At 37.8% G+C, this 27605-nt stretch overlaps 1 protein-coding gene across 1 annotated transcript; it reads left to right on the top strand.

The window, feature by feature from the left end:
- Positions 1-21755: 21755 nt before the first annotated feature.
- Positions 21756-27605, top strand: LOC110735510 (nudix hydrolase 10-like). Its single transcript, XM_021915700.1, has 9 exons — positions 21756-21940; positions 23405-23613; positions 23729-23794; positions 23957-24094; positions 24490-24567; positions 24658-24708; positions 24792-24826; positions 25367-25475; positions 26787-27605. The coding sequence occupies exons 1-9, from the start codon at positions 21760-21762 to the stop codon at positions 26997-26999; spliced, it is 1080 nt and encodes a 359-aa protein (XP_021771392.1). The 5' UTR covers positions 21756-21759; the 3' UTR covers positions 27000-27605.

Genomic DNA, 27605 nt, shown 5'->3' with positions numbered 1-27605 from the left:
TCACTACCACCACGACCCGCCAGGCCCCAACCCCGTAACCCACACCACTACCCACTACCAAGATGGCCCCAATGCCCCTACCCACCCACGAATCCCACCACCCTAACTCGTACCCCTTCTCCCCCACCCACGACTGCTGCAAACACCACTAATACCCACCAAACGCCATCACCAAACACACAAAAAAACAGTATAACAAACCACAAATTATGTGTTTGTTGGTTATTTAGTTAGTGAAAGAGTTGATTAGGGTTGCACTAATATGATGAGTTTGTTGGCGCGCATATTGGTTTAAGTTTTCATTTATTCTATTCAAGAAATAAAATGACCGGAATGAAGACAAAACAACATCTCTTAGGAGGACATACAAGTTCATTAGTCTAATGAACAAGTATATTGTTTATCAAGAAGTGCAATTTTGTTATCCTGGGTTTAGTGGGGGTAGTAAAGTAATATATATTCACACGTATTTGTTGTTGAAGGGCTATTAGATGGATTTTTTTTGTTGTCAATTATTATTACTCCGTAATAGTATACTTGATTAATTTTTGTTAGTTGGTGCAATTCAGCCAGATGCACGCGAAGTGAGGAGATGCGGTAAAAACTGGTTTGTCTGCGACGTAGTTATTAAAATCCCTTTTTAAATCTTAAAATTTTTCAATCCATGAATTTCCATACTTCAATTTACATTTTCAATTCGATTTTACATGTTTCTCTTAACCAGTGAAAACCTTACCAGTTTCAAACATGCCTATAAAGTTATTTATAAATATAAATTGTCAATGACTGGTTTCTTAGTGGGCAATTGAATAACCATTTTCTATTAATAATTAAGACTTTTAACTTATAATTTAAATAAATTCAATAAAATTTGAATATGACTTTTTTGATTCTGTATATTCCGACATCTTATTAGGAATAAGAGGGAGGCGACGACCATATATCTTTTTGTTTGCAGATTTAAGTCTGCTTAAAAAGGATGTCTCAAATTGTCAATTTGTAACAAATTTCGGCTGTAGTTTAATAAGCCAGAAAATTGTTATTTTAGGCTTTAATGGAGAAAATTTATAAGATAAATCTAAAGACTAACAATGGAGAAAATCAAGCATTAATGGTAGACATGATCACCCGCACCTTTTGGGGTTGACCATGCCCTAAAGTCCAACCTTTTTCACAAGTTTTTTCTTTTGATTTGATGGTGGTGTCACCAGTGGAGACGAAAGAAGAATATATATATATATATATATATATTATTATATTATATATATATATATATATATATATGGTGGGGGAGTCGGAGAAGTTACCGTATCAAAAATGGCGAAAATCGCCCATAAGTACTTATAATTAATTATCACCGTACCCGTATCGAACACGCAATACGCACCCTTATCCCTATGGGTAAGGGTACTTTGATATATACTTTTATTGTATATTTTGAAAATATTTTTTTAACAAACTTTATATTAAGTTTATTCAATTAGATGAATGATTTTTTTCGCCTTCTTAGAATATATATATATATATATATAAAGTAAAATTTATCAAATACTATTGAAAATTTCATAAAATCTTTTTAAGTATATTATAACATACTTAATTAACCATAACCGTATCCTCTATTTTCTAAACAACCGTATTGCGTACCTGTTTTGTATTTGTACTCAATCCTGTACCCGTTCTAGTACAACCTAGACAATTGGGGAAGGAATATGGAGTTAGAAGCTTCAGTGGAGGAAGTTGCCTCCATGATAACTCCAAATTCTAGTGTTGTACAACCAAAAAAAAATCACCAAATTAAAAGAAAATAATAGCGTTCCATCTTATTATAATGTCGGGTTAATTTATTCAATATTTTGCACAATATGAAGTCTCCTATTTGCAGCAAAACAAATTAAGATAATCCAATAAAAGCCTAGCATAATGAACTACAAAATGCATATCAATCCATCCAATAATACTTCACTATAATACAAGTATAACCAATAAATGTAGCATATAGTAACGTAACATATTTTTCTTTCCAAATCTCTTCATTATTTCTAATATTCTACTTTAGTTATTGATAGATAATGCAAGGGGATCAACAAGCGATTCAACCCAAGGTTGTTTAGCCGCCATCATCAGATCATCCGGTAAACCCAACAAATCAATCTTCTTACTAGCTCCGGATTCTAGCTCACAGCAAAACACGCTTTTTACTACTTGTATGGGTAATCTCCTATGATGACTAGGTTGTGTGAGTACTACAATTATATTACTCCTATCTTTTAAGCAAGCAATATTCTTATAAATTTTCCACTTTCGAAATGCAGCATAATTGCTATGTGATACCCTATAAAGGTTACGAAATATTTGAGTCCAAGACTTGCTGTTGCCATACTCTTTTAATACCCATATATCCAAATAGATCGTCACTAGACACAATTGACCTTGTAAGACCGTCAATTTGGGTAAATCCCAGAAAATATTATCTGGAAATTGCGGCATCTCATAAAACTTATGAGTGCAAAAATCGAAACACTTAATTATCCCTTTACACATGGAAGTCGAGCTCAACCAATGGATAGAGTTGTTAGCAAAGATAGAATCATGGGGGAGTAAATTCCAAGGGGGGTCTTCAATGATCTCCCATGAATTATTTCTTAAGCTATAGAGCAACGTTTTTTGATCTAGTTTATCCGTCCAAGTAGAAGGCCGACACAAGTCCGAAATCCTTAAAACCTTGTAATCATCGGAAACACAATCATAGCCGAGTGACAACGTTCTAATGCGTTCAATAAACTTTTCTTCTAGGGTGAATTTGAATACGGGTAGTAATTTATAAGCTCAAGTGATAGGATTATAAAGACAATGGTTAAAGTCATATAAACCCTCATTACGTTTATGTGCAAATGCTACGCAAAGCAAGCCATTACACGAGCTATATATCCAACCATCAGGACGTTCGCTTTCTTTCGGGTAACAAAGTTGGGTTAATTGGTAGTTGTGATTTAGGCAGTTAAAGTTAAACGAGTAGAACTTGCTTTGGCTTCCATACTTATAAGTGTTAATCATGATAAGGGTACTATTAGAGTGTGTTACGAGGGATCGACTAAGATGGAGCTTGATGAAATACGGATCGTTGATTACGCCACACCATGACTTAGAAACACACTTAAAACGACCAAGAGATTTAACGGGTAGCCGTGAGAGTATATCGATAGGAAAGTAACAATAATAATCTGATGTATTTGCTTTCTTCATCACGTCGTTCATGGTTTGATTATGAAATAAAGTAGGTTTTTAGAAGAGGTAAAATATGTTTGATCATTAATTTATTTATATAGGGATTAGAGAAGATATTAAAAAAAAAAAACTTTGAGTAGGATTTGAATACTTGTATAAGTTGTATTGTCAGGCAAGTATATAGCTTATGATATAATATGATAACCCATTATTAATAGGAATATCAGTAAGGTTAGTGGCCACAATAATCAATAATAAAATAAAATAAAATAAAATAAATAAATATGTAAATTAAAATTACGTTTACTGCTTTCCTAAAATTTATTTCTACTCAAAAATTATCTTATAAAATTTCAGCATAGATAAAATTTGTTTAAAGATAAGTATAACCGTATTTGTTGAAACCAAATTTAATCACATAAAATTAGATAAAGTATGTTAGGTGTCAATTTTTATGCACGTGAAACTTATACCTTTTTTTTTTTTTTTTTTTTTGAACACACATGATACCTTGATTTTTTTTTTTTTTTGAAAGGCATGATACATTAATTTTGATACATAAATAATTTGGATCAAATCATATGTTTAATTTTTACACGTTTTTATAATGGTCGTTTGAAAAATGACTACCATAATATTTTAGTGATAAAACCATATAATCAGTTCATTAGTATTTTAATATGAAAATATAATCTTTGAAAATTTTAATCCAGCATAAAAAAAATCGTGAAATTACAAAATAAAAATTACATAAATGAAACTAATACTATTTTATACCAAAAATAATGAAATATAATTATTTTTTGAAGAAAAATAAATCAATCATAAATAGTATAATCATTAAAATGGTAGTCATATTTTCAATCGATCGCTATAAAATTTTCATCAATTTTTAAAACGTTAGCATATTATAATTTATGATAGTGTGTATATATGAACATGAAAATTACAGTAATTAGAAAGAGAAGAAATTAAGCTCTTCGTATAACATAACCAATAATTGTAGTTTACAAAGAGTACAATACCATATGCATTTTTTCCTTCCAAAGCTCTATCCGGATTTATCAATAAATAAATAAATAAAATTAAACACATTTACAAAAATAAAAAAAATAAATACTAGTATAATTTTTAGGAAAATTTGTTAGAAAAAACCTTTTTAAAGCACCATTTTGCGATAAAAAAGAACCTTTTAAAAGCTTTTTGGTTAAAAAAAAAACACCACGTTCATTTTTTTTGTGAGAGGAAACCTATTTCCTTAATTAGACTCTAAATAAATGGAAGCTCGTGCGATGCACGGTTTTTTATACATAAACCTCATGATAAGATTATTTTCTTAATTTAACCCTATAATTTTTATTTTTATTTTGCTTGTTAGAAAACGGGTAATTTGTTTTATTTTTATGCAACTTATAATGCGACCTTAATTTACTAATATTAGTTATATGAAAATTATAAGTATGATAGTTATTAGAGTAAAATCATAATCCTGTTCGTATTTTTTTTAACATATGATTCGTTTGTATAACGAAAACACGTTGTTCCACTATACATATATAGTTATAGAATCACTATTTTTCTTTCACAAACAATAACTTAGACCACCATTATTCTTTTACTCCATATCAACTTTATACAATGAAAAATTAATAAAGTAAACCCAAAACTACAAGGTTAAAATAAAGACGGTGGGAATAATAGTAAAAGATATGACATTATGAATTTTTAAATAGTTATATGAAATATGTATATACTACCAAGAGTGTTGCATTACTAAAATTAATCTAATTGAAATAAATCTTTATAATGAAATTTCATTATCATATGTCTTAATAATAGAGTTATATGTATTCAATACTACAATGATTTTTACAATAATAATATAGATATTCTACCAGAAACTATAATACACAAAAAATCAAAATTATCAGAGACATCTCTTACAATCTTTAATTTTTTTTTCCCTACTATTGTAACATTATAGTTGACTTAAGGCCTGTTCTGATTTATTGAACTAAGTTTAAGTTGAAGTGAACTGAACTAATTGAAGCTGAACTGAACTGAATATTTTATGAGAGAAGGAAATTAGAAATTGAACTAAACTGAACTGAACTGAATTGAAAATAAGCAGAAGAGAACAAACCATTACTTTTCCAATCCACACATTTCTCTTTTGGATTTATAAGTGCTTGAAGAAATTTCTTTCAATTGGCGCATGGACATATTCCCTTCAAATACAGAATAATTAATATTAAGTTACAATTAAGTTGTTTAACAAAATTTAATACGATAAGTAACATAATTAGATTAGGTAAAATAAAACAAAACATACATCTTATAAAATAATGAATAACAATCAATTTATTTTGTTTACCATCAGAAAGCCTTGATATACTTACATTATTTCCAATATTTTTTGTTAATCAACGAATTATTAGACCTGAAAAAAATTCACACCATGAAAAAGTGTAGATAAATAATATTCACATGTTTGTGATTTTCATATAGTATATATATTGTCTATTTACAATTGAAAAAAAAATTCAAAATTATATTTCTGAGAAGATGTATACAAATCTTTAATATCATCCTATCTTATATATTTGTGGAGTAGCGAATAAATCTCTTATAAATTTTTTTATCTAATCACGAAATGGGCTGCTAGATATGATAAAAATTGAACATTATTGTTTTTTTTTAAGAAGAATATTGAAAAGACTGAACGTTATTGTTATTTTTTTTTTTTTTTGAAGAATATTGATTTATTTTTTAAAAAAAAATTTGAAGAATATTAGTTAATTATTAATAATTTATATTTCTCTTAAAATGTTTTTTTAAAAAAAAAAAAAATTGATTAAACGTTTTCTTAAAAAAAATTGAACATATATTTTCCTTTTACAAATATTTAATTTTAAAGCGTTTGTATATAATAATTGTATAATTTATAATTTTTTTTTAATTTAAATCCTAATATCAAAAGATCATCTTCTAAAAAAGATAATTTTTAGTTTTAAAATAATTTAAATCTTAATAAATCATTATTCGTCATTTTTATCTACGTTGCAAAATTTTTAAATTTCATTCGTCACTTTTGCTTATGTGGCGAGTGAATTTTTTAATTCTAAAATTAAATACAAATTTAACTTTTAATTGATCGAAATAATACCGTGTGATGCACGATTTTTCATACATATATCTCAAGAAAAGATATTTTCCTATATACTCTAAGTTTTTTTTTATAATTATTTGATTTATTTTACAATTTAATAATTTCAGACAAAAAAATAAAAAACAAATAATAATTTAATTAAAATGATATTTCCAATTACAAAAGGTATAATTTTTTTAATGTGATTTGTAATGCCACTTAATTTATTGTTGTTTTGTATTTTATTCGTTGTTGTTAGTTATATGACAATAATATGATATCTTTCAAAAAAAAAATTGTAAATATGATATTTCATTGATTACTATTAGGATAAAATCTTTAATGTGAAAAGATAATAATTTTTTATTTTAAAAATAATTTAAATCCTAAATCATTATTCGTTGCTTTTTACGCTTGAAAATTAAACACTCAAATCTATATATCATTTTGTATATTTCTTATGATCTCTTGATCTCTAACAAATTATCTGCCTTTTCAAATTTTTAGACATAAAATGTTTAAAGAAGGTAAAGTTTTTCATTGCGTTATAAGTTTTATTTTATTTTTTTTATGAAAAAAACATTTTATTAATCGGGTATTTCGATAAAACCATTAAATTCATAAGATAATTTTTATTCTTTTTTAATAATTTAAATCCTAATATCCCACAATTTTTTATACATAAAATCTCATAAAAATAATTTTTGTAATTAGATCATACTTGATTAGGGGATTTTTCCCCACCAATCACCATCTGACAAGTGGACCAATCAGGTTCCGCCATGTGTCCGTCACATGGGCCAATAGGAGCCTGCCACGTGTCAAGCAATGATCCGTCCACTACGGACCAATTACGACACGACACGTGTCCTTCCCATGACACCTGGGATAACCGGTCACCTAGGCCCAACTTCCGAGGGAAGCCCAATCAGCCCAAGGTTAACCTAAACCTAGATTGACACGTTTCCCGAGGTTATAAATACCTCCCTTAATCCTCATTAAGGGAGATTACGCTAAAAACGCAGATTACACACATTAAACACTCTCACCTAGAGAGATCCAATCACTTTAATTTCCGCATTAATTACTCCTTAATCAAGTACTAACTTGACCGTCGGAGGCGGATCCCCAGTCATCCGGAGCATCCGTTTGTTTTGCAGGTACAGGCGTCCGGTTCCAGTCTCGGAATTGTAACTCTCCCGCAGGACATCAGAAAACCCCGAAACATCTTGGCGCCGTCTGTGGGGAGAGTACTTCTGAGATGGCATCCACGTTTGTACCGGCTCCTGAAGAGAGACGTCCCCTGGACGACCCTCTAGTTCAGTCGGACCACGATACTGAGAATGAATTTGAAGTTGAAGCTCACACAGCTTCAGACGGGACCCTAAGGGCCCGACGTACCCGTCATACCGAAAGGAGGGAACGGGAACATCTTCAAACTGGAAGCGAGCCAGCAGGCGCACCGCCTGTTCGGCAGCAGCCGACTGATGGGTCTGCTCCCATCACAAGGAACGAACTCATGACCTTCATGAGGGACTTCAAGGGAGAAATTCAAGAGTTGATCAACAAGAAGCCGCCTGCTCTGGACAAGGAGCAGTCGGCTAAGAAACCCTCCACTTCACGGAAGAGGAAACCAGTTCAAGGGCGAGAGGCGACCCCTCATCCTAAATCTAGGAAGTGGGAGCCACCTGCCCTTGATTTCACAAAATACCGTTTTCCTACTCCAGGAAATAGGAAACCTGTTCGTCATATTCAGGCGGACGGGTCAAGGAAAACATACACAGACGCTCGGCTACTGCTAGAGCAGAAGAAGAGTGACCGATTGTCAGAGTCGGCCTCTACTTCAAACTTCCAAGACAGTCTGCGAAATACCTCGATGAGGCATACTCAGTCGTATCATGAGAGTCAGTCAGGTGGCACCTCCCGTTAGTCCGGCTTTCATAGCGACCAGGCGGTACCAAACTTACCGTTTGTACCGCAACAACAGTATTTTTTACAGCCACCTCCGTTTGGTGGACATGCAGCAAAAAATGTCCAACCTATGGACTGGCAGCTACGGTTGCTTAGACTTGGTGAACAGCCGTCGGCCTTCTCCAAGGAAATTACTGAAGCCGCTCAGCCGGCCAAAGTGAAAAATGTATTAGTAGGCGCCTATGACGGCACTACTAACCCAGAAGACCATCTGATGACATTCACCAACCTGATGTACCTTCAAGGGTTGGATGATCCCACTTGGTGCAAGTGTTTCCCAGCGACTCTCAAAGGAATCGCACAACAATGGTTCGACAACCTGCCGACTGGTTGTATAAATAACTTCAAGACGCTTGCTTACTTATTCACCTCCAACTTCGCCATGAACATCCCTGCAAAGAAAACGACCCTTGATTTAGGAACAATTCAGCAGGGCGAGAAGGAGGGGCTTCGTTCTTACATCAGGCGGTTTAACCTGATGAGAATACAGATTCAAGGGTTACCGGATGAAGTAGCCTATACTGACTTTTTCAGAAGTCTCAAAGACGGGTCGACCTTCAAATTTGATTTGGTCCGAAAGAGGGTGGCGACTCTTCAAGAGGCCTTGATTGAAGCGGAAGCCTATATACAGGAGACTGATCTTTGTAGTACGGTAAAACAGTCAGACGGGAAAAAGGTCCGACAAAAGAGAAGGACGACAGAAGCAGTCGTCAAACAAAGACGAGAAGAGAAAAGAGGTCTGGGCAACTGATTCCTCTAAACAGCCGTCCCAGAAGAAGAAAAAAGAATTCAAACCATACTCCCCAAAGTATGTGTTTAACAAGGATATCCAATTTATCCTAAAGGAAATCAAGGGACGGATCTCAATTGAGAAGCCGGTCCCCATGAAGGGTTCTGCAAACAATCGGAACCAAGAAAAATTCTGTGATTATCATGAAGATGTTGGTCATCACACCAATGAATGCATCATTCTCATGCGGTATCTGGACCGCCTGGCTGAGCAAGGTGATCTTGACACTTATGTCAAGAAATCTACGGGGAACACTTCCTCAAAAAAGCAGTCGACAAAAAAGAATCAACAGGCCGACAGCTCCGATACAGATGATGCAGTCGTCTACACCATTGCAGGCGGCTTCTCAGGAGGCGGCCCCACTATTAGGGGCAACAAAGACAATATCAGACGGTTAGATGTAAATTCCGTTCACCAAGAACGGCCCTCCAAATATTCATTTCCTGAGATTGTCATCACTGAAGAAGATCTAGGAGGGGTAAGAGGGCCGCATGACGACCCTATCGTTATTGAATGTAAAGTGGCCAACCAGAGAGTTGGCCGAATCCTCATAGATACCGGAAGCTCCTCAGTAGCAAATGTCTGTCGAAACTAAAATATCAGACTGATTGCATACATCCGGCATCCCACCCTTTAGTAGGGTTTGGAGGAGGAGTCGTCCACCCAGTGGGACGAGTGGATTTACCCATCCGCCTGGGCGAAAAAGGGGAAGGACGACACATGGTAGTCCGGTTCCTGGTAGTAGAAGAACTCTCAGCCTACAACATGATTCTGGGACGACCAACCCTGAATAATTCCAAGGTTGTTATAATCCCATCTCTTATGTTGCTCAAGTTTGAGAGGGATAATGGAACAGTCGGGTCCCTAAGGGGAGATCAGAGGATGGCCCGAGAGTGCTATCTCTCGGATGTCAAGCCCACTGTTATGGCCACTGGGTCGAGTGGTGGAAAAATAGACCTTGACAATGTCAAGGAGAGTGCGCCTGTTCAAGAAGCAAGCGGCAAGAAGAGAAAGGCATCCCAGACAGGGGCCGCAAGAAAAGACAGAAAATAGCAATCATTAGTAGAGGAGCGGTCGGATGAATTCCTCCCTCAGCCAGCTGGTGAGCATACGGACCTGATGTTAGATGACTCGCGTCCTGACAGAACAATCAAGGTTGGGACGACTTCTCTAAGGGACCTAGGTGACGACTTTCACAAACTATTGAAAGAATACAAGGACATCTTTGCATTCGAAGTCCATGAAATGCCAGGCATTAGTCCTGATCTGGCGGTACATAAACTGGCCGTGGATCCGAAAAAAAGCCGGTACGGCAGAAGAAGCGGAACCATGGCGAAGAAAGAAGTCAGGCGGCAGCCGCCGAAGTTAAAAAATTACTTGATGCAGGGTTCATTCGGCAATGTTACTTCCCATACTGGGTTGCAAATGTGGTGCTTGTTAAAAAGCCGAATGGAACCTGGCGAATGTGTGTAGACTACACAGACTTAAACAAGGCGTGCCCCAAAGACAGTTACCCTCTGCCTAAAATTGATAACCTGGTCGACTCAACAGCCGGCCATGCTTTGATGAGCTTTATGGACGCCTACTCTGGTTTCCATCAAATTCCTTTATGGAAGAAAGATCAGGAGAAGACGACCTTCGTCACTGATCAGGGGTTATACTGTTACACGGTCATGCCGTTTGGTCTTAAGAATGCCCCGGCCACTTTCCAGCGAATGATAAACACTGTGTTCTTTGATCAAATTGGGAGAAATGTCGAGGCATATATTGATGATATGATTGTCAAGTCTAAACTTCAGAAAGATCATTTGTCGGACCTCCGAGAAACTTTCGCCACACTCAGGCGGCACCATGTCATGCTCAATCCCAAGAAATGTGTCTTTGGAGTTGAGTCTGGGAAATTTCTCGGATTCCTTATCAATCAGAGAGGAATAGAGGCGAACCCTGAGAAGGTGCAGGCGGTCATTGACATGCAGTCGCCTCGTACCATCCGAGAGGTTCAGAAGTTAACAGGTTGTCTGGCGGCCTTGGGAAGATTTCTAAGCCGATCAGGCGACAAATGCCTATACTTTTTCCAGGCAATTAAGAAAAAGGCAAGGTTTTAATGGGGGCCGGATGCTGAGGCGGCCTTCCAGAAATTGAAAGTTCACTTGCATTCCTTGCCGAGGCTGGTCAGCCCTTTGCCCAAAGAAGTACTCTACATGTACCTGGCCGTCTCTGATCATGTGTTAAGCGTTGTTCTCCTTGCCGAAAGAGACGGCTGTCAGCTCCCGGTCTACTTTGTCAGTCATGTACTGAAAAATGCCGAGTTGAGGTATCCCTTAGTGGAGAAATTTGGTCTTGCACTCTTCATGGCTGTTAAAAAATTGAAGCCCTACTTTTTGGCACATGCAGTCGTCGTGTATACAGACCAACCTATCAAGCGGCCACTGACCATCATGGAGTCGTCAGGCCGAATGATCAAATGGGCCATAGAAATACAGAGCCTCGAAGTTACTTTTGAGCCTAGAAAAGCAGTGAAGGGGCAAGCCTTTGCTGACTTTATTGTTGAGATGACTCGTCCTCCGGACTCTTAAGTTACAGACCAAGTCTGGAAGGTATATGTGGATGGAAGCTCTACTTCAAATGGTTGTGGAGCAGGAGTCATATGTCAGTCGCCAGAGGGCGACAGGTACGAGTATGCTTTACGCTTCAGTTTTCAGGCCTCAAACAATGAGGCAGAATATGAAGCTTTACTAGCCGGAATCCGCATGTGTAAGGCGGCAGGAGCAAGAAAAATAGACGCCTGTTCCGATTCACAATTGATAGTGAGTCAGTACAATGGCGAATACGAAGCAACCCATCCGGCCATGATCAAGTATTTACAGGCGGTCCGACAAGCAGTCGGCTCCCTTGAGGATTTCCATCTGACCCAAGTGCCGAGATCAGAAAACAACCAGGCGGATGCACTTTCAAAATTAGCATCATCCGCCTCCTGTGATACTCCTCGAACTGTTTTTTGGGAAGTAATGGAGAGGAGAAGCATTGAGGAAGAACCTATTGGAATCTTAGACAGAAGCTCAACCTGGATGGATCCAATCAGGGCATATCTGACAAATGGTACCCTGCCGGATGATCATCAACAGGCGGCAGCACTGAAAAAACGAGCAACCAGTTTTGAAATAATAAAGGGAGAACTTCACAAAAGGGGGTACCTTCAACCCTTCTTAAAGTGTGTTACTCCAGAAAAGGGGCAAAGATACTGGACGATCTTCACTCTGGTTACTGTGCTTCCCATATAGGCGGTAGGACGCTTGCTCAACGGGCAAGGCGGCAGGGCTACTTTTGGCCTACTTTAGAAGCAGATGCGATGGTGATGGTGAAAAAATGTGACAAGTGCCAAAGGTTTGGCAAACTAATTCACCGTCCGGCTACCGACCTCACTACCATTCATAGCCCACTACCGTTTGCTAAGTGGGGCATGGATATTCTGGGTCCATATACGCCTGCTACAGGCGGAAGGAGGTACATACTTGTTGCCGTCGACTACTTCACTAAATGGGTAGAGGCGGAGGCTGTAAAGGGAATCAAGACGAAGGATGTAATTTCATTCATTTGGAAAAATGTCATCACTCGGTTCGGGGTTCCCATGTCTATGGTTTTTGATAATGGTCCCCAATTTGAGACGTCTGTTCTCAAAAGCTGGTTGGGTGACCAAGGAATTGCACACTACTTTGCATCTGTCGGCCGTCCACAAGCAAACGGCCATGTAGAAGCCTTTAATAAAATCATCTCAGACGGTCTCAAGAAAAAGATTGAACGAGCAGGCGGCCTATGGGCGGATGAATTACCACATGTTCTCTGGGCCATTAGGACGACTGAAAAAGGGGCGACTGGAGAAACTCCATTCCTCCTAACTTATGGTGCGGAAGCTGTTCTTCCAATAGAACACTACGAGCCGACTCTTCGAGTAATGCTATATGACGAAGAGGCAAACCGGGAAGCGATGCGCCTAGCATTAGACTCACTTCCTGAAAGGAGGGGCAATGCTGTCTTGCGCCATGAAATTTACCGCCTGAGAATGACTAGATCATACAACAAAAAAGTACACAGGCGTCCACTCAAAGTGGGGGACTTTGTACTTAGAAAAATGGAAGCAGTTGGTAGGGCTAATGAGTCTGGCAAACTAACTCCCAACTGGGAAGGACCCTACCGAATCTGTGAAGAGGTCAGGGACGGTACCTACCGTCTGGGAACACCAGACGGACAACCGTTGCCTCGAACTTGGAATGTAGATAATCTTAAGAAATATTTCTTTTGAATGATGTAAATAGTCAAGGGCTACTTAATAAAAGTTTGCATACTTAATATTCAATTTTGTACTAAGAGGGGCACGCCTACTAACAAACAGTCGGCTACTCTCCATACTCAGTTTTTATTCTTACTTAAGAGGGGCATGCCTGCTGAAAAACAGTCGGCTACTCTCCATGTTTAATTTTTATTCTTACTTAAGAGGGGCAGGCCGCCTATACATTTACAGTCGGCTACTCTCCATTGAGTATTTTACTCTATCTTCAGAGGGGCATGCCGTCTGTACCTTTACAGTCGGCTACTCTCCATTGAGTATTTTACTCTATCTTCAGAGGGGCATGCCGCCTGTACCTTTACAGTCGGCTACTCTCCATTGAATATTTTACTCTATCACCATAGGGGCATGCCGTCTGGACATATAGTCGGCTACTCTCCATAGAAGAGGGCCGACTGGTTCTAAACACACAGCCACCCCCCTTATACTTAACTAAAAATGATCAGGGCCTGGCCGACCCTGTGCCTAAACAGGCGGCTACCCTCCTTTTACTTAGCACCTACGTTCACCAAGAACTAACCAAGGCCACAGGCCGAATGATCAGACCAGGCGCCAAGCCAACTGATCCAATCTTCAAAACTAATACGACCTGTCCCAACATCATAGCAGGCGTCCGGCGGCATCCCTCCGGATGAAATTCGTCGCAGAGAGCAGCTCCCTTTTGGGTGGAACATTGCTCTATAAACTAATTACACGGCACCTATACGACTGTCCCCAAGGGCAACCACGTAGCCGTTTTTGAGACAAGGATACCTCTATCACTAACCAAACCAGTGGTAGCAGTTGACATCTGAGTCAGATGACCGCCTGTATTACTTGGGATAAATGCAGGGGGTACCTCTTGAGTTAATAGCCAACAAACATTGGCGAATCAAAAGGTTCAGCCGGCCTCCGTCGCCTGGTACCTTTACTACTCAAGCAGGAATGACGGCGACTGAGTAACACCAAAGTTACCTCATAGTCACTCTCTCAAACTTAGTATGGAGCCTAAAAGGTATGAGTCGTCCGCCTGTTTTTAGCAAACAGGGGCTCTCAACCACTACTCCTGCTAGGTTAACAACCTATGAGTTAAAAGCCAACAAACATTGGCGAATAAAGGGGAACAACCGGTACCCACCGCTTGATACCTCTACTACTCAGTTACTTGGCGACTAGGTAACAATCATGTTTACTTGGTCACTCCTTAAAAATTTAGTATGAAACTAAAAAGGTGTTCATACAGCACCGACTCACACTAGATTAAATATGGCGAGGAACAGTCGGCCTAGACGGCCTAAAGTCTCTAGCCTAAAAACATGACAAGTAGGAAACCACTTTCCTACTTGGTTAATTTTATATGACAGAACCGCCTGCCTAAAGGGGATCCAGTCTTTAAAATGGTTCGAATACCGATGGGATAAATGGCCGACTGATCGTCTAGCCTGGAAACAGACGACCAGTCGTCCAGGGGCATAGGCGGCGTGACTAACTATCTGTACCTGTCTGCAACTATCGGCCATGTAAAACAGTCGTTATAGTGTACAATTAGATATCAGAATATTCAATACTTGAACAAGTTTGAAGCAAAACAAAAATATTCATTAAAAGGAAGCCGGTCATTAAAGACCGGCAAAATATTCAGAGCCCCGGCCCCCTGGCCGGGTAAATACAAACAAACGGCACGCAGGCCATGGGAAGAAGACATAAAGCTTAAGAAGGGGGCAGATCTTCAATATCAGCAGCTGCCGCCTGGTCAGCACTCTTCTTGCTGGACTCGGCTTCAGCTGCATCCTTCTTTGATGCATTACCCCCAAGCGGCACAAGCGCCACTACCGGCTGCTCCTCCTCCTCCAACGCCTCTTCCTCAGCAGCCGCCAGGATCTCTTGATTATATCTATCAGAACACTGGCGGTACGTTTTTTCCCATGAGGCAAAGTCGGCATTGGGGAAGAGGCGGCCCCAAGTCATGCGCTGGATTTGAGCAGAGTCTTCCATCATCTCCCGGACCAGCTCTTTCTTTTCTTGCTCGGCCTTTTCCAAGAGCTCCTGAGTAAGACTCTTCTCCTGGGTCACCAGGCGTTCCTTTACGCTCGCCAAGGATTTCTCCAAGGTTTCGTATGAGGACATCTTTTGGCGAAGAGGTCTCAGCTCGGCCTTGAGGTTGTTGATAGTCGCCTCCAGCTCGCTATTCCTCTTCTGGGCCGCCTCTAACCGAGCCCGGATAGCGGCGGTAGCCTGCGCCTGATAATAAAGAATATCAATGGTCAGAACTTCATTTTGGGCAATTTGAAACATTGCCTTATCACAGTCAGAGGCGGCCATAGCTTTTGCAGCCTTTACCTCTTTGTTCTTCCGGTCAAGCGGCTTGCCAAGGCCGTTCACTCGGAGCAGGGCCTAAGTAAAAAGGGGAACAGGCGTCAGTTTCCAAACAAAAAGAAAACAGGCGTTCTGGAATTCAAATACTCAAAAATATGCTAAGTATACCTCAGCAAGGACCCCTGCAATCCCGTCTAGGTCAAGGCTGCCGACACCCCTGACCGCCTCCCTTTCAGCTGGAGGAACGGCCTTGATCATAGACTTGTCACCTCGACCAAGTCAGGCTCCTGAGGGCCGGCTGCATCAAGCATAAACAAACGGATTAGACCTAGTAAAGAAGGGAGCAAGTCTAAAATTTACAAGGACAATTTCATACTTCTAGGTGGCCCAGCTGGAGTTTTAGAAGAAGTGGCCGGCTGTTTCTCAGCCGCCGCATGTTTCCTGGCAGAACCAGGAGAGCTCGCAACAGTCGTCCTCCGGGCCTTGGGGTCCGGCTGTTGGGAAGAAGAAGCTCTTGGAGCGCCCGTCTAAAAAAGAAGAAAAGAGTCAGTATATGCATAAACACAACTCCAAAAAGAGGGTGAAAGGTTCGAAGCCCACCAAGGGTGCCCCCTTGTTGGGGGAGTCGGTTGAAGACTGTTGCATGATGGAGGCCCGCAACATGGCCGCCGCAGTCTTGGAGGCGGTAATTTTGCTCATGGCGTCCGCTGCAAAAACAAATAGCAAAGTTAATAAAAGTCATAACAAGAAATGCACGGAACAGCAGAGTATTCGACAAGCCGGCTACCTCTTGAGCACCGACTGCTGAGGCCACAGGCGGCCAAAAAGTACTCGTCATAGAGCCATTTGAAGCTCGGGACGCAGTGCAGGGGTACTTGCTCTCGTACCCCTAAAGTAGAGTTCACCTTCGACTCTACTTTGAAGAGTCCTTTATCTAGGATCTCTTTCTTAGCCTTGGGGGAACAGGCGGCATGCTGCGGCCGCCTGCAAGAAGGGGCGGATTCCTGTTCCACCTGTTGAAGCGCTTGTTCAGCTCTGTGTCTGAACTCTCAATGATGAGGAAGGTGCTCCGCCAGTCCTTCCATTTGTTTGCTTTACCTCTCGTCATGAGGTAGCCCCTGTGGCTCGTCAATTGATACCAGCCGGTACCGCCTGCCTTAGGGGTCCGGCTGAGGTAGTTCATGTGGGCGAAAGCCTCGAAGCTCGGCTCCACCCCGTGCAGTTCGCACCCGGCCACATAGCCGAGTACGTTGACCCAGGAGTTCGGGGCTAACTGCCATAACCCCAACTCATACCCATCCAAGATCCGCTGAACAGCTGGATGTAGTGGGAAGCGCAGCTCAGCCTTGATGGCCGCCTCGTAGCAGCCAAAGCAGGCGCCATCATAACTGGTACCAGCCGGCCATACGACTGTGTCTTCTGGATCCGGCACGAACACTAAAAAGCCGGGGCCCATTGTGTGGTTTGCGATAAAGCTCTCCACTTTCTCTTGCATGGCCGTGATCCGACCCCGAGGTACCGTGCAGTAGTAGGGGGTATTTTGCTCTCGGTGAGAGGCGGATGGCTCCGCCCAATCGTCCCCCTTCTCAACTGCGTGAGAAAGCCTCGCCTCTTGTAGGCGACTGTTTTTCTCTTCTGTGTCCAGGGAAGCATGGCCAGAAGAGCTAGACTCGGAATCGTCCTCTGACGAGTCCGAAGAGGACGACTCCTCCCCTCTCCCGGAGGGGCCCGCCTCCTCTCCTTTAAAAGGAGCAGGAGAGAATGTAGAATTGTCAACTGTAAAATGGGAAGGGGTCACTTTGACTCCTCCCTCAGAACTGCCGGCTTTCAAGCCGCTTTGTTTCACTTCCACATCTGGCGCCTGGTCAGATGTTTCACTAATCGACACCCTGTGGGAGGAGCCGTCTGAGTTTGAGATCCTGGCAGTCTTTTTTGTTCTGGCCATCATGCTCTGCATAGACACAGATACAGTCGGACTTTGTATAAAGGGCAAAGATGGGTCCAGAAAAGGGCAGGCGGCACTCCTAGTCCTAGATTCAGCCGTCCCCGGTGACCGGCTGATCACTAACCTAGGTCGTGTCGTGTGCTTCCGTGGTGCCATTTCAAAAAAGAATAAAGTAAAGAGAAAATTAAGAGTAAGAGAACCGACGGTTACCTGAACGAGTGACGATTGATGAAGTTCTGAAAATCCTTTGCAGTCGGCTTGTCAGAGCAGGCGGTAGGCAGAAAGGGTCCAAAATGTCAAAGCAAGTTCAGGGGTCCGAATGTTCTCTCACAAAGTTTTCCAAGTGTGAAAATCACCGAAGTCAACACTCCTTTATATAGGCGAAGTGAGAAGGCGAAGGGTCACTTCCAGAATTCAAAATTTTGGCGGGAGAATCTCTCGGCCTCTCGCCGAGTGACACCTGTAGCAGGCCGTCGCCTGTTACAGGGCGATACCTGTCACAGGTAACACGTGACCAGTCACGTGCCACCTGTGAGGGGCAAATGATTAGGGGATTTTTCCCCACCAATCACCATCTGACAAGTGGACCAATCAGGTTCCGCCATGTGTCCGTCACATGGGCCAATAGGAGCCTGCCACGTGTCAAGCAATGATCCGTCCACTATGGACCAATTACGACACGACACGTGTCCTTCCCATGACACCTGGGATAACCGGTCACCTAGGCCCAACTTCCGAGGGAAGCCCAATCAGCCCAAGGTTAACCTAAACCTAGATTGACACGTTTCCCGAGGTTATAAATACCTCCCTTAATCCTCATTAAGGGAGATTACGCTAAAAACGCAGATTACACACATTAAACACTCTCACCTAGAGAGACCCAATCACTTTAATTTCCGCATTAATTACTCCTTAATCAAGTACTAACTTGACCGTCGGAGGCGGATCCCCAGTCATCCGGAGCATCCGTTTGTTTTGCAGGTACAGGCGTCCGGTTCCAGTCTCGGAATTGTAACTCTCCCGCAGGACATCAGAAAACCCCGAAACAATACTCATAATATTTTTGATTACTTTGCTATTGTTTGTTAAGGATAATTTTTTATTAATTTTATGTAATTTATTCCCCTAATAAATATTTTGATAAGAACATTAAAAATAATAGTTATTAGATGTAATATTTCGATGTAAAAAAAAATTATATTAAAAAAAAATTTCGATAGGATCACCAACTTTGTTCACACCCATATCTCTTCCATCTAATAAAAGTGAATAAATAGACCTTGTTAGCAAAAATAAAATGTATATAAAATTAATCTTTATAGTCTTATAAAATAAAATAAAATATTTACCAGAAAGTGAATAATTGTTGTGAAATTAATCTAAAAATTGTAATTATACAAAATTAAATCTATGCATTGGAATTTTTTCATCGTCCCCAATCGCCCAAACAATTGTATTTTGGAAAGTTGAATCATCATATTGTTGTCGGTGACAATGCGTGCGATATTGCTTCTTATTTGTAACGACTGAAAAATATCTAATGGAGTAAACTTTTCCTTCAATCAATTTTGAACAAAATTGTAGAACAAAGTTGACTTTAATTGAGGTATGAACGTAATCACCCGGTAGTTAAAAATAAAAAATTAAGTTAATTTTATGACTTAATTAAGCTACCAAAATCACAAAAAATTTGTTTTAATCATAAAATTAATTGATGAAAACTAAAAGGTTCATTAAAAGATTTAATAAATGTAAACGATTTATAAAGATATAATACCTCCTCATCCAATAGGATCATCAGGCAAGAAACTCGTACTTTGATATTCCAAAGATTTTTGCTCGAATATAATTCTCTGATTAAATTAGATCTGCATGTAAAAACAAAATTCAGTAAACAAAACATAAACATATAATCAATAAGTATCCCAAATAAACACAATTTAAGCAATAATCACAAATATACATTTAAACATGGGGTTTAAAAATTAGGCTAAGAATTACCCAGCCATTATTGACCTAATAAAACTAACACAAAATTAATGACACAAAATTTGCTTGGTTTGGTTTTGTATTGATACGGAATTTTGTTGGTGTCATATGATGCATCAATTTATAATGGTAAATATCACAAATTTTAATTTAATTATAATTAAGGAATAATTTTTATTTCTTACCATAAACACTATCAAAATTTATCTTATAATAGTAGGTATATAAATCGTATATCTAAAGATGATTATTTTAAAAGATAATTTTTAGTTTTTTTAAATAAATTAAATCCTAATAAATCAATATTCGTTGTTTTTATTTACGTGGCAAAATTCTTAAATCTCATTCGTCACTTTTGTTTAGGTGGCAAACGAATTTTTTAATTCCAAAATATAGAAATCTAATTTTTAATTGGTCGAAAATATACATTTGCTTATGTGGCGCACCGAATGCTCTCGAAAAATGCCTACTTTATTTATATATATTAGATTAGATTAGATTGTTAGGAATATCGGAATATATATATTACTCCGTATTGGATATATTTTCTTTTTTGAAAATACGTATTGGATATATTTTCCGTAGATCTTATGAGATTATTTAGAAAAAAATAATATTCCGTATATCTTTGTGATATTTTAAGATAGGTTTATGATAATTTGATATTGTCTAAAATTAGGAAAGTTTACATACTCCATTACTCCGTATAATAGATTTCTACATGACATTCTTTTACGTCTGTTTTACTCCATTACTCTAATAAAATTTGATATTGTTGTCCTGTTGGTAATTTCTCTTTTGTAATAATCACAACCTTTTTCTTTTATGTGTGTTTTATAATACAGTAATTGCAAAATTGCACATTTATTATTATTATTATTATTATTATTATTATTATAGAAAGAGACGGACAAGCATCCGCTTAAGTATTATTGATCAAACAAAAATCATAAGCAACCAACTCCTCCACCACACTTGGACAGAGGACATCCCTCAACCCACACTCTCATGGTGTACTCAAGCTTATTACTTTATTTCTCTTTTGATGTAAACTTTTAAAATTGGCTATTTCACTAAATGTCACTAACTACTTACAAAATTCACCAAATGTCATCGAGCTTTTAAAAAAATTCACCAAATGCCATTAATGACTAACGGTCGTTAACTCCATTAGTCATTAAGATTAAATCATGACACATGTCATAATGTGATTGGTTTATTTTAATCATTTATTTTAATAAATAAAAAAAAATATTTTTTTCGATTTTCGTGACAAAAATTGCTCAGGTAAAGTTTTAGGGGTCATTTTGACTCTTTATGGATACAAATTAAGCTCAGAATTGAAAAAAAAAAAACCATATTACCCCGTTTTGAGTGTTGAAAATATCTCGATTACCGTGTCGTTATTTTTTAACCATGAAAATTGATCTGGTAAGGGTTTGAGGGTCATTTTGAACCTTTATGGAAAGAAATTAAGATCGGAATTTGCAAAAAAATAACGTAATTGCCCCGTTTTGTATGTCGAAATCGTAATTTATTTGCCAAAAAAATTGCAAAACGGAGCATTTAGGTTACTTTTTTTTGCCAATTCTGAGCTTAATTTGAAATCATAAAGGGTCAAAATGATCCCCAAAACCTTACCCAATCAATTTTTATTGTTAAAAATAACGTCACGATATTCGAGATATTTTTCGACACACAAAACGGAGCATTTACGTTATTTTTTTTCCAATTTCGAGCTTAATTTGTACCCGTAAAGAGACAAAATGACCCCCAAAACTTTACCCGAGCAATTTTCGTCACGAAAATCGAGAAAAAAGTATTATTTTTATTCATTAAAATAAATGATTATTGTGCATTAATTTTGAAAAGTATCTTCAAAAAAAAATTTGAAAAGTAATGACATTTGGTGAAATAATTTTCCAAAATAATGACATTTGGTGAAATAAGAATTGCATTAACGGAGAACTAACGTCCCTATGCATTTAATGGCACAAGATGTCATTGTACTGTTTGTCAGTGACATTTGATAAATTTTGAAAACTTTAATGGTATTTGATGAATTTTTTAAATACACAATGGCAACCTCCAAATTGACACTTTATGAACAAGTAATAAATTCAACGCTCCCCACTCAACAAGTAGTATCCCTCCTTTTCTTTTTCCTCTCATCCTTTTATTTTCTCCTCTGTTTGCAAGTTGGAATTCTTCATTTCTTCGACATCCCAGGTTCAAATTTTGCTACTCTTTTAGTTCTGAATGTTATTTTATTGTTTATTGTTTAAATTGGTATAAATTGTGATGGAATTTATCTGGGTATATTTTGTTTCAAGAGGAATTATAGAAAGAATTAAAAAAAAACCATCTAATTTTGATGCCAATTTTTATCATTTTTACTTTGAATTTAAGCTTGATTTTATTTAATCATCTTACCTTAATTTTAATTAATTGAATAGAAAATGAAAATGATATTGGATAAAATTGTGATGAAAGTTGCAGACTTTAATTCATTTTCATCCCAAAACGATGATTTAGCTTCTTTTTAATTATATACTCCGTATTAAATTTGCTGCTTTATTTGTGATCTTGGTGGGTATAAATTGAATAATATAAATGTATTATCATGGTTAAATTTGGCAACTTTATTATTTCATTATCTTATTTGTAGGAATTAATTATAGTATAATTGGTGTTATGAACTTAATTTAATTTTATATTGGGTGGAACTGTGGAAGAGTGAAATGGGCTCGTTTTGTAGCTTGGATTTGAGTGTGAAAACTTGACTTGAGAACGAAATCGATTTGATAGTATGAACATGAAATTCATCCCATTTTGTTGTATTAAGTGTTTATTCTAGATAGTGATGTGTGCACTAAAGTTGCTCTTTCACAAGTATTAGTCTAAGGGAGGATGATTAATTGACCCATCACCTATATTTTAGCGTGAATTGATTGATCTTGAGGATCATATACCGGCTAACAACTGACTATTATTGATTGATTAGCCGCCTTATCGGCCATAATGTCCATTAAAATTGTGTTCTTTGGGATTCTCCCCGACTTTAGCTCATGAATCGCGAGGTTGGGTGACCAAGAGAGTCAAAGTGACGTTTTCTTTAGAAAAACGCTAGAGATTTAACTTTTAGGTATCTAACACTACACAAAGTTATCACTGCCTTTGAAAAATATTAGTCAAAAGGGTTTTTTTCCTTGTTGAAATGAGCATAAAGATGAGGAAGTCATTTGTACAGTTACTAGATATCTAACTATTAGTCAATAACTGTGCTATTCCTCTGTCTTCGCAACTTTTGTGGGGGTGGGGATTGTAGGCCTCTGGCTTTTAGGAAATTGTTGTTTGTCTGTTTGAAAGTTATTAATACTATGGAAAGGTCATCATATATTGTTACTAGTTTAAGAAACATGTCCTTTGTTCTGGCGGCAGTCCATTCTGGTATATAGAATAAATTATAACCAATTGCAATAATCTGTCAAAATCGCAAAGACTAGGTGGGGTGGGGGGGGGGGGGGAGTACTGTCATTTTTCTTAATTTGATTTTAAGTTTGTAATTTATGCTACTGGCTTTTTACTGTTAATAGTCACTAAATCCTTGCAAATCTCTATATACTTCTTTCTATCATATATATTCTCTTGGACTCCAAGAAGCTTGTTCTCTGAATATTTTTTTTTATCCAGGCTATACTATTAGTATAGCTATTGGATCCATGTCAGATGCTTTAGACCGTTCACTGTTGACCGGTCAAATAGATGCAGTAGATATGATCCGGCTGCTTCCAGGAGTAAACGACGACCATGGTGGTGTCATTGTGGATGTGCAGGAGCCAATGGATTCCAAAGTCTTTGTTGGTGCACTTAGAGCTTCAATGTCTCAATGGAAGCATGAGGTATCTTCCTTCATTGGGTTCTTGACAAATATTTTGTGTTAGCTGTCACTATTCTACTGCATTGCCAATTTGTTTGTTATTATTGCTGATGAATTATCACGCTATGCTTTGGCAGGGCAAGAAGGGTGTGTGGATAAAATTGCCCATTGGACTTGCAAACCTCATTGAAATTGTGGTCAAGGTACTCCAAAACACATACACACACACAAAGAAAAAGGAAATTAGATTGGCATCAATTAGTTCTGCATAAATATTTAGTCTACAATAGATATGATATTTAACTTTCCAGTCTACTTTGTGGATTTGTCGCTTTCATTCTGTATTTATGTTATGTTGATTATAGGAGGGCTTTTGGTACCATCATGCAGAGCCGAATTATCTAATGCTGGTTTACTGGATTCCTGAAACTATTTGTACAATCCCTGCAAATGCTACCCATCGCGTAGGAGTTGGTGCTATTGTCTTAACAGAAAATAGAGAGGTACACATATTGTTGTTTTGTCCTTGACAATTTTGCAATCCCTTATTTAGTTCATTTCCAAGAATTCATCTCCCAGAAAAAATGATCTATATGATGTGACTATTGTGCTAAAAGGATTATTGATTTTTCATCCCCCTGATTTTATAATAGTATTGAGTGGTTAACATCGATGTAGCACATTTGATTGTCCCATGATTATGGTTCTAAACTTCTAATGTCCAACTGCTGAGTACCGAATGCTTTTTATATAAGTCATAGTTTAGAAGTCTTGTTTTCTGTGATTAAACTTTGATTTTTATTTTTATTTTTTTAAATTTTTTTTTGCTTGCGTTTTCTGAATGTCATGTTTTGCATTGATGTTAGTTTGACTGAGCCTGATCAATTGTTATTTATAGATGCTTGTAGTACAGGAGAAGAGTGGCAGATTTCGAGGATTAGGTATATGGAAGATCCCTACTGGAGTCGTGGATGAAGTATATTTCTAAGAGACTTTTACTTTCCGCTTCCTGTTTATTGTTGCGTAATGCATATTGTAAGTTTCTATAGGTTTCTTTATCATGTAGGGAGAAGATATATGTGCAGCAGCTGTCAGAGAAGTGAAGGAAGAGACAGGAGTAAGTGGTCTCTCAATGTCATTTATTCCAATTATGAAAGAGGATGCATCCAATGTTTTGCTAATGTGATTCTGCCTTTTTAGATTGATGCAGAATTCATCGAGGTAGTAGCATTCAGGTATGCCCATCATATGCTTTTGTAAACTTGCATGTGGTCCATGCTTTGGACTTTGTGATGTGTGATACTGTCTCAAGGGTGCTTCAGAAATGTTGGCTCCCTGGTTTTCTGCTTCCTTGTAATTGTATGATGCTATCTTCACTTAGCCATTGTGGAACAATCGATAACCCAAGTCTTTGTCTCGAATTTTTTTATTTTGTATAATTCTCAAATATGGGGCGCCTAATCTGGATTCTGTTAAAGGAGCGCTCTGAATGTAATGTGTGTTTTAGATTTCTTAAATTGGGTCACATAATTGGTACTTTTAAGAAGGTGATGCACTGAAGAACAAGAAACCTGTAAAACTCACCTAATAAATGGATTTTTTCAGCCCAAACTTATCATTCTTAAATATGAAGCATTATATTATAACGTAAGGGTTATCCTCTGCCTTGTCAGCTCAGTACTGTGCATATATTAGCTGAATGAGTTTATCAGAGGAGGGCCACTGAGCCAGGCATTTTAAGCATTAATATTATCTTGGCTTTTATCATTTTGCAGGCAAACTCACAAAGCATTCTTTGAAAAGTCAGATTTATTCTTTTTGTGCTTCTTGCGCCCATTATCTTTCAATATTCAGAGGCAAGAATTGGAGATTGAGGCAGCTCAGGTACTAACTAAAACATGTGTTGTGGTTCCACTTATCTTTATAAGTGCTCTTGCTTTATCGTTTATTTTGCCCTTAATTCCTATCTACTCTTCTAACTTCTAATAGTACTTTTAATGGGACCATATTGGAGTGTTCGTTGAGAAAATCTGCTTCTAACTTCTAAGAGTACTTTTTATGGGATCGTGTTGGAGTATCAGATGTGTTAAGAAAATCTAATATTGCCCAACATGTGGAACTTTGTCAGCAAAACTGTCGATCTTTTTTGCTTCAAACTTGTTTGTATACCCCAGAAATTTTATGATCAATAAATCCCCTATGAATTTGAGAGTTAAATATGGTTGTTGTAGCTTTATCATTTTAGTAATGTCAGCTGGGAAGGAAAACCCCATGCTGGCAGTCACGTATTTGCCTTTTATGCTACTCCCTCCATTTCTTAAAAACACATACACATTTCTTATAAAGATGTTCGTTAAGAGTTACACGGTCTCCACACATTTTTAAGGAAGAGTAGTTTCTCAAGGGTGTGAATCATTTTCGTTTTGTAAGGAACACATTTTCCTCCTTATTCCTTACCTTCCTCTTCCCCTCTCTAATTTATTCTCTCTTCCATCTCTATGTTCCTGTTCTCTAATATTTTTATATCAAGGAACCATACAAATTTAGATGAATTTAAAACTTAATTTAATTCAATTTAAAACAAACTCAGTTCAAGATGTTTTACTTTGTACCAAACACAACCTAAAATTGGCCCACATCTACCACTTTCTCTACTTGACCTTTTCACTTTCTTTATTCTCTGTGCATTTTGTTTTTTATAAGTGGTAGAGGGATTAGTAAACTCTTGCAACTAAAGTTGTAGCTTTGTATTTGAATTTTTGAATAGATTGTTGATAAAAAAAAATAAGTCTGAATCAAACTTGCAAATTCTTTATGCTTTTTAATTGTATATCATGGTTTCCTTTTATTCCCTGCAATTGCATTTAGACCGCTCTTAAGATGACTCTGAGTTTGTATACAGGCACCATAGTGGTCTGCATCAAACTTGTAAATTCTTTGAGCTTTTTTTATCGTATATCATGGCTTCCGTTTTATCCCTGCAATTGCATTTAGACAGATTTTAAGATGACTGAGTTATACAGGCACCGTAGGTCTGAACCAAACTTGTAAATTATTTGAGCTTTTTAATCGCATATTTTGGTTTCCATTTTTCCCTGCAATCGCGTTTAGACAGATCTTAAGATGACTCTAAGGTAGTATTCAGGCACCATAATGGAACAGCTTACATTATTCCTACTACCTTTTTTTCTGTAGTGGATGCTGCTTCCAGAATTTGCAGCTCAACCTATCGCCCAGAAGTCTGGTCTTTTCAAGCGCATAATTGATCTTTGTCTAGTCAAGTTGGACAAGAATTATGCTGGGTTTTCCCCAGTGTCAGTGTCATCCTCTGACGATAAACCACCTTATTTATACATGAACACCAGCGATCTGCATCAGTCAAGTCACACAGCGACAAGTCAACTGTGAAACATTGAAGTTGGATCATATTATATCTTCCATTCACAGTTTAACTTTCAATATTATTTGGGTAATTCTTGTTTACTCATTGAACAGCATTTTAATTGCTTCATATGCCCAGAGTTTCGATGCTTTTGTGTAATTGTGTTGGTGCAAGATGTAGCTCTGGATGAAATTCTTTGGGAAATCTAGTGGATACGATGAGATGCAAAACGGGAGGGCAGATACATATAATCGGAGAAAAATGATCTTGTTTCTCTGGCACCATGTCTGATGAGTGCTGAGAGAAATCTAAGATATTACTCTCAGAACAAATCTGGGTAGTGATGGTTGTTCTTCTCAGAATAAGTTTGGATACACTACTGGCTATAATATGAATTCTTGTGCTGGTGATGCAATGAATATTAAACGTTTTAATCTTTTTATAGTTGATTATTAAAGCTGTGTAAGCTGCTTCTGCTGCATATTATGTAAATATTACTTCGTATCTGTTATAAACTGTCGTGTTTCCCTCGAATGTAAATCATGCAAGATAGACTCTTGTTGACATTTTTTTCTTAGAATGTTGTTGTATTATTTTCTATTTGATGGCAATATAGTAGTATATCAATGATA

This window comes from Chenopodium quinoa, unplaced genomic scaffold (assembly GCF_001683475.1).
Source record: "Chenopodium quinoa cultivar QQ74 unplaced genomic scaffold, ASM168347v1, whole genome shotgun sequence".
In the NCBI taxonomy this organism is placed as follows: Eukaryota; Viridiplantae; Streptophyta; class Magnoliopsida; order Caryophyllales; family Amaranthaceae; genus Chenopodium; species Chenopodium quinoa.
The sequence above is the reverse complement of the archived record's forward strand: the minus strand, read 5'-3'. Positions and strand labels throughout refer to the sequence as shown.

What these genes read in the sequence shown, in the direction of transcription:
- LOC110735510 (XM_021915700.1), top strand. Translation starts at nt 21,760, where the DNA reads ATGGTATTTGATGAATTTTTTAAATACACAATGGCAACCTCCAAATTG. An exon ending in TCATTGAAATTGTGGTCAAG is followed by an intron (nt 23,795 to 23,956) that starts GTACTCCAAAAC and finishes TGTTGATTATAG; the next exon opens with GAGGGCTTTTGGTACCATCA. An exon ending in TGGAGATTGAGGCAGCTCAG is followed by an intron (nt 25,476 to 26,786) that starts GTACTAACTAAA and finishes TTTTTTCTGTAG; the next exon opens with TGGATGCTGCTTCCAGAATT.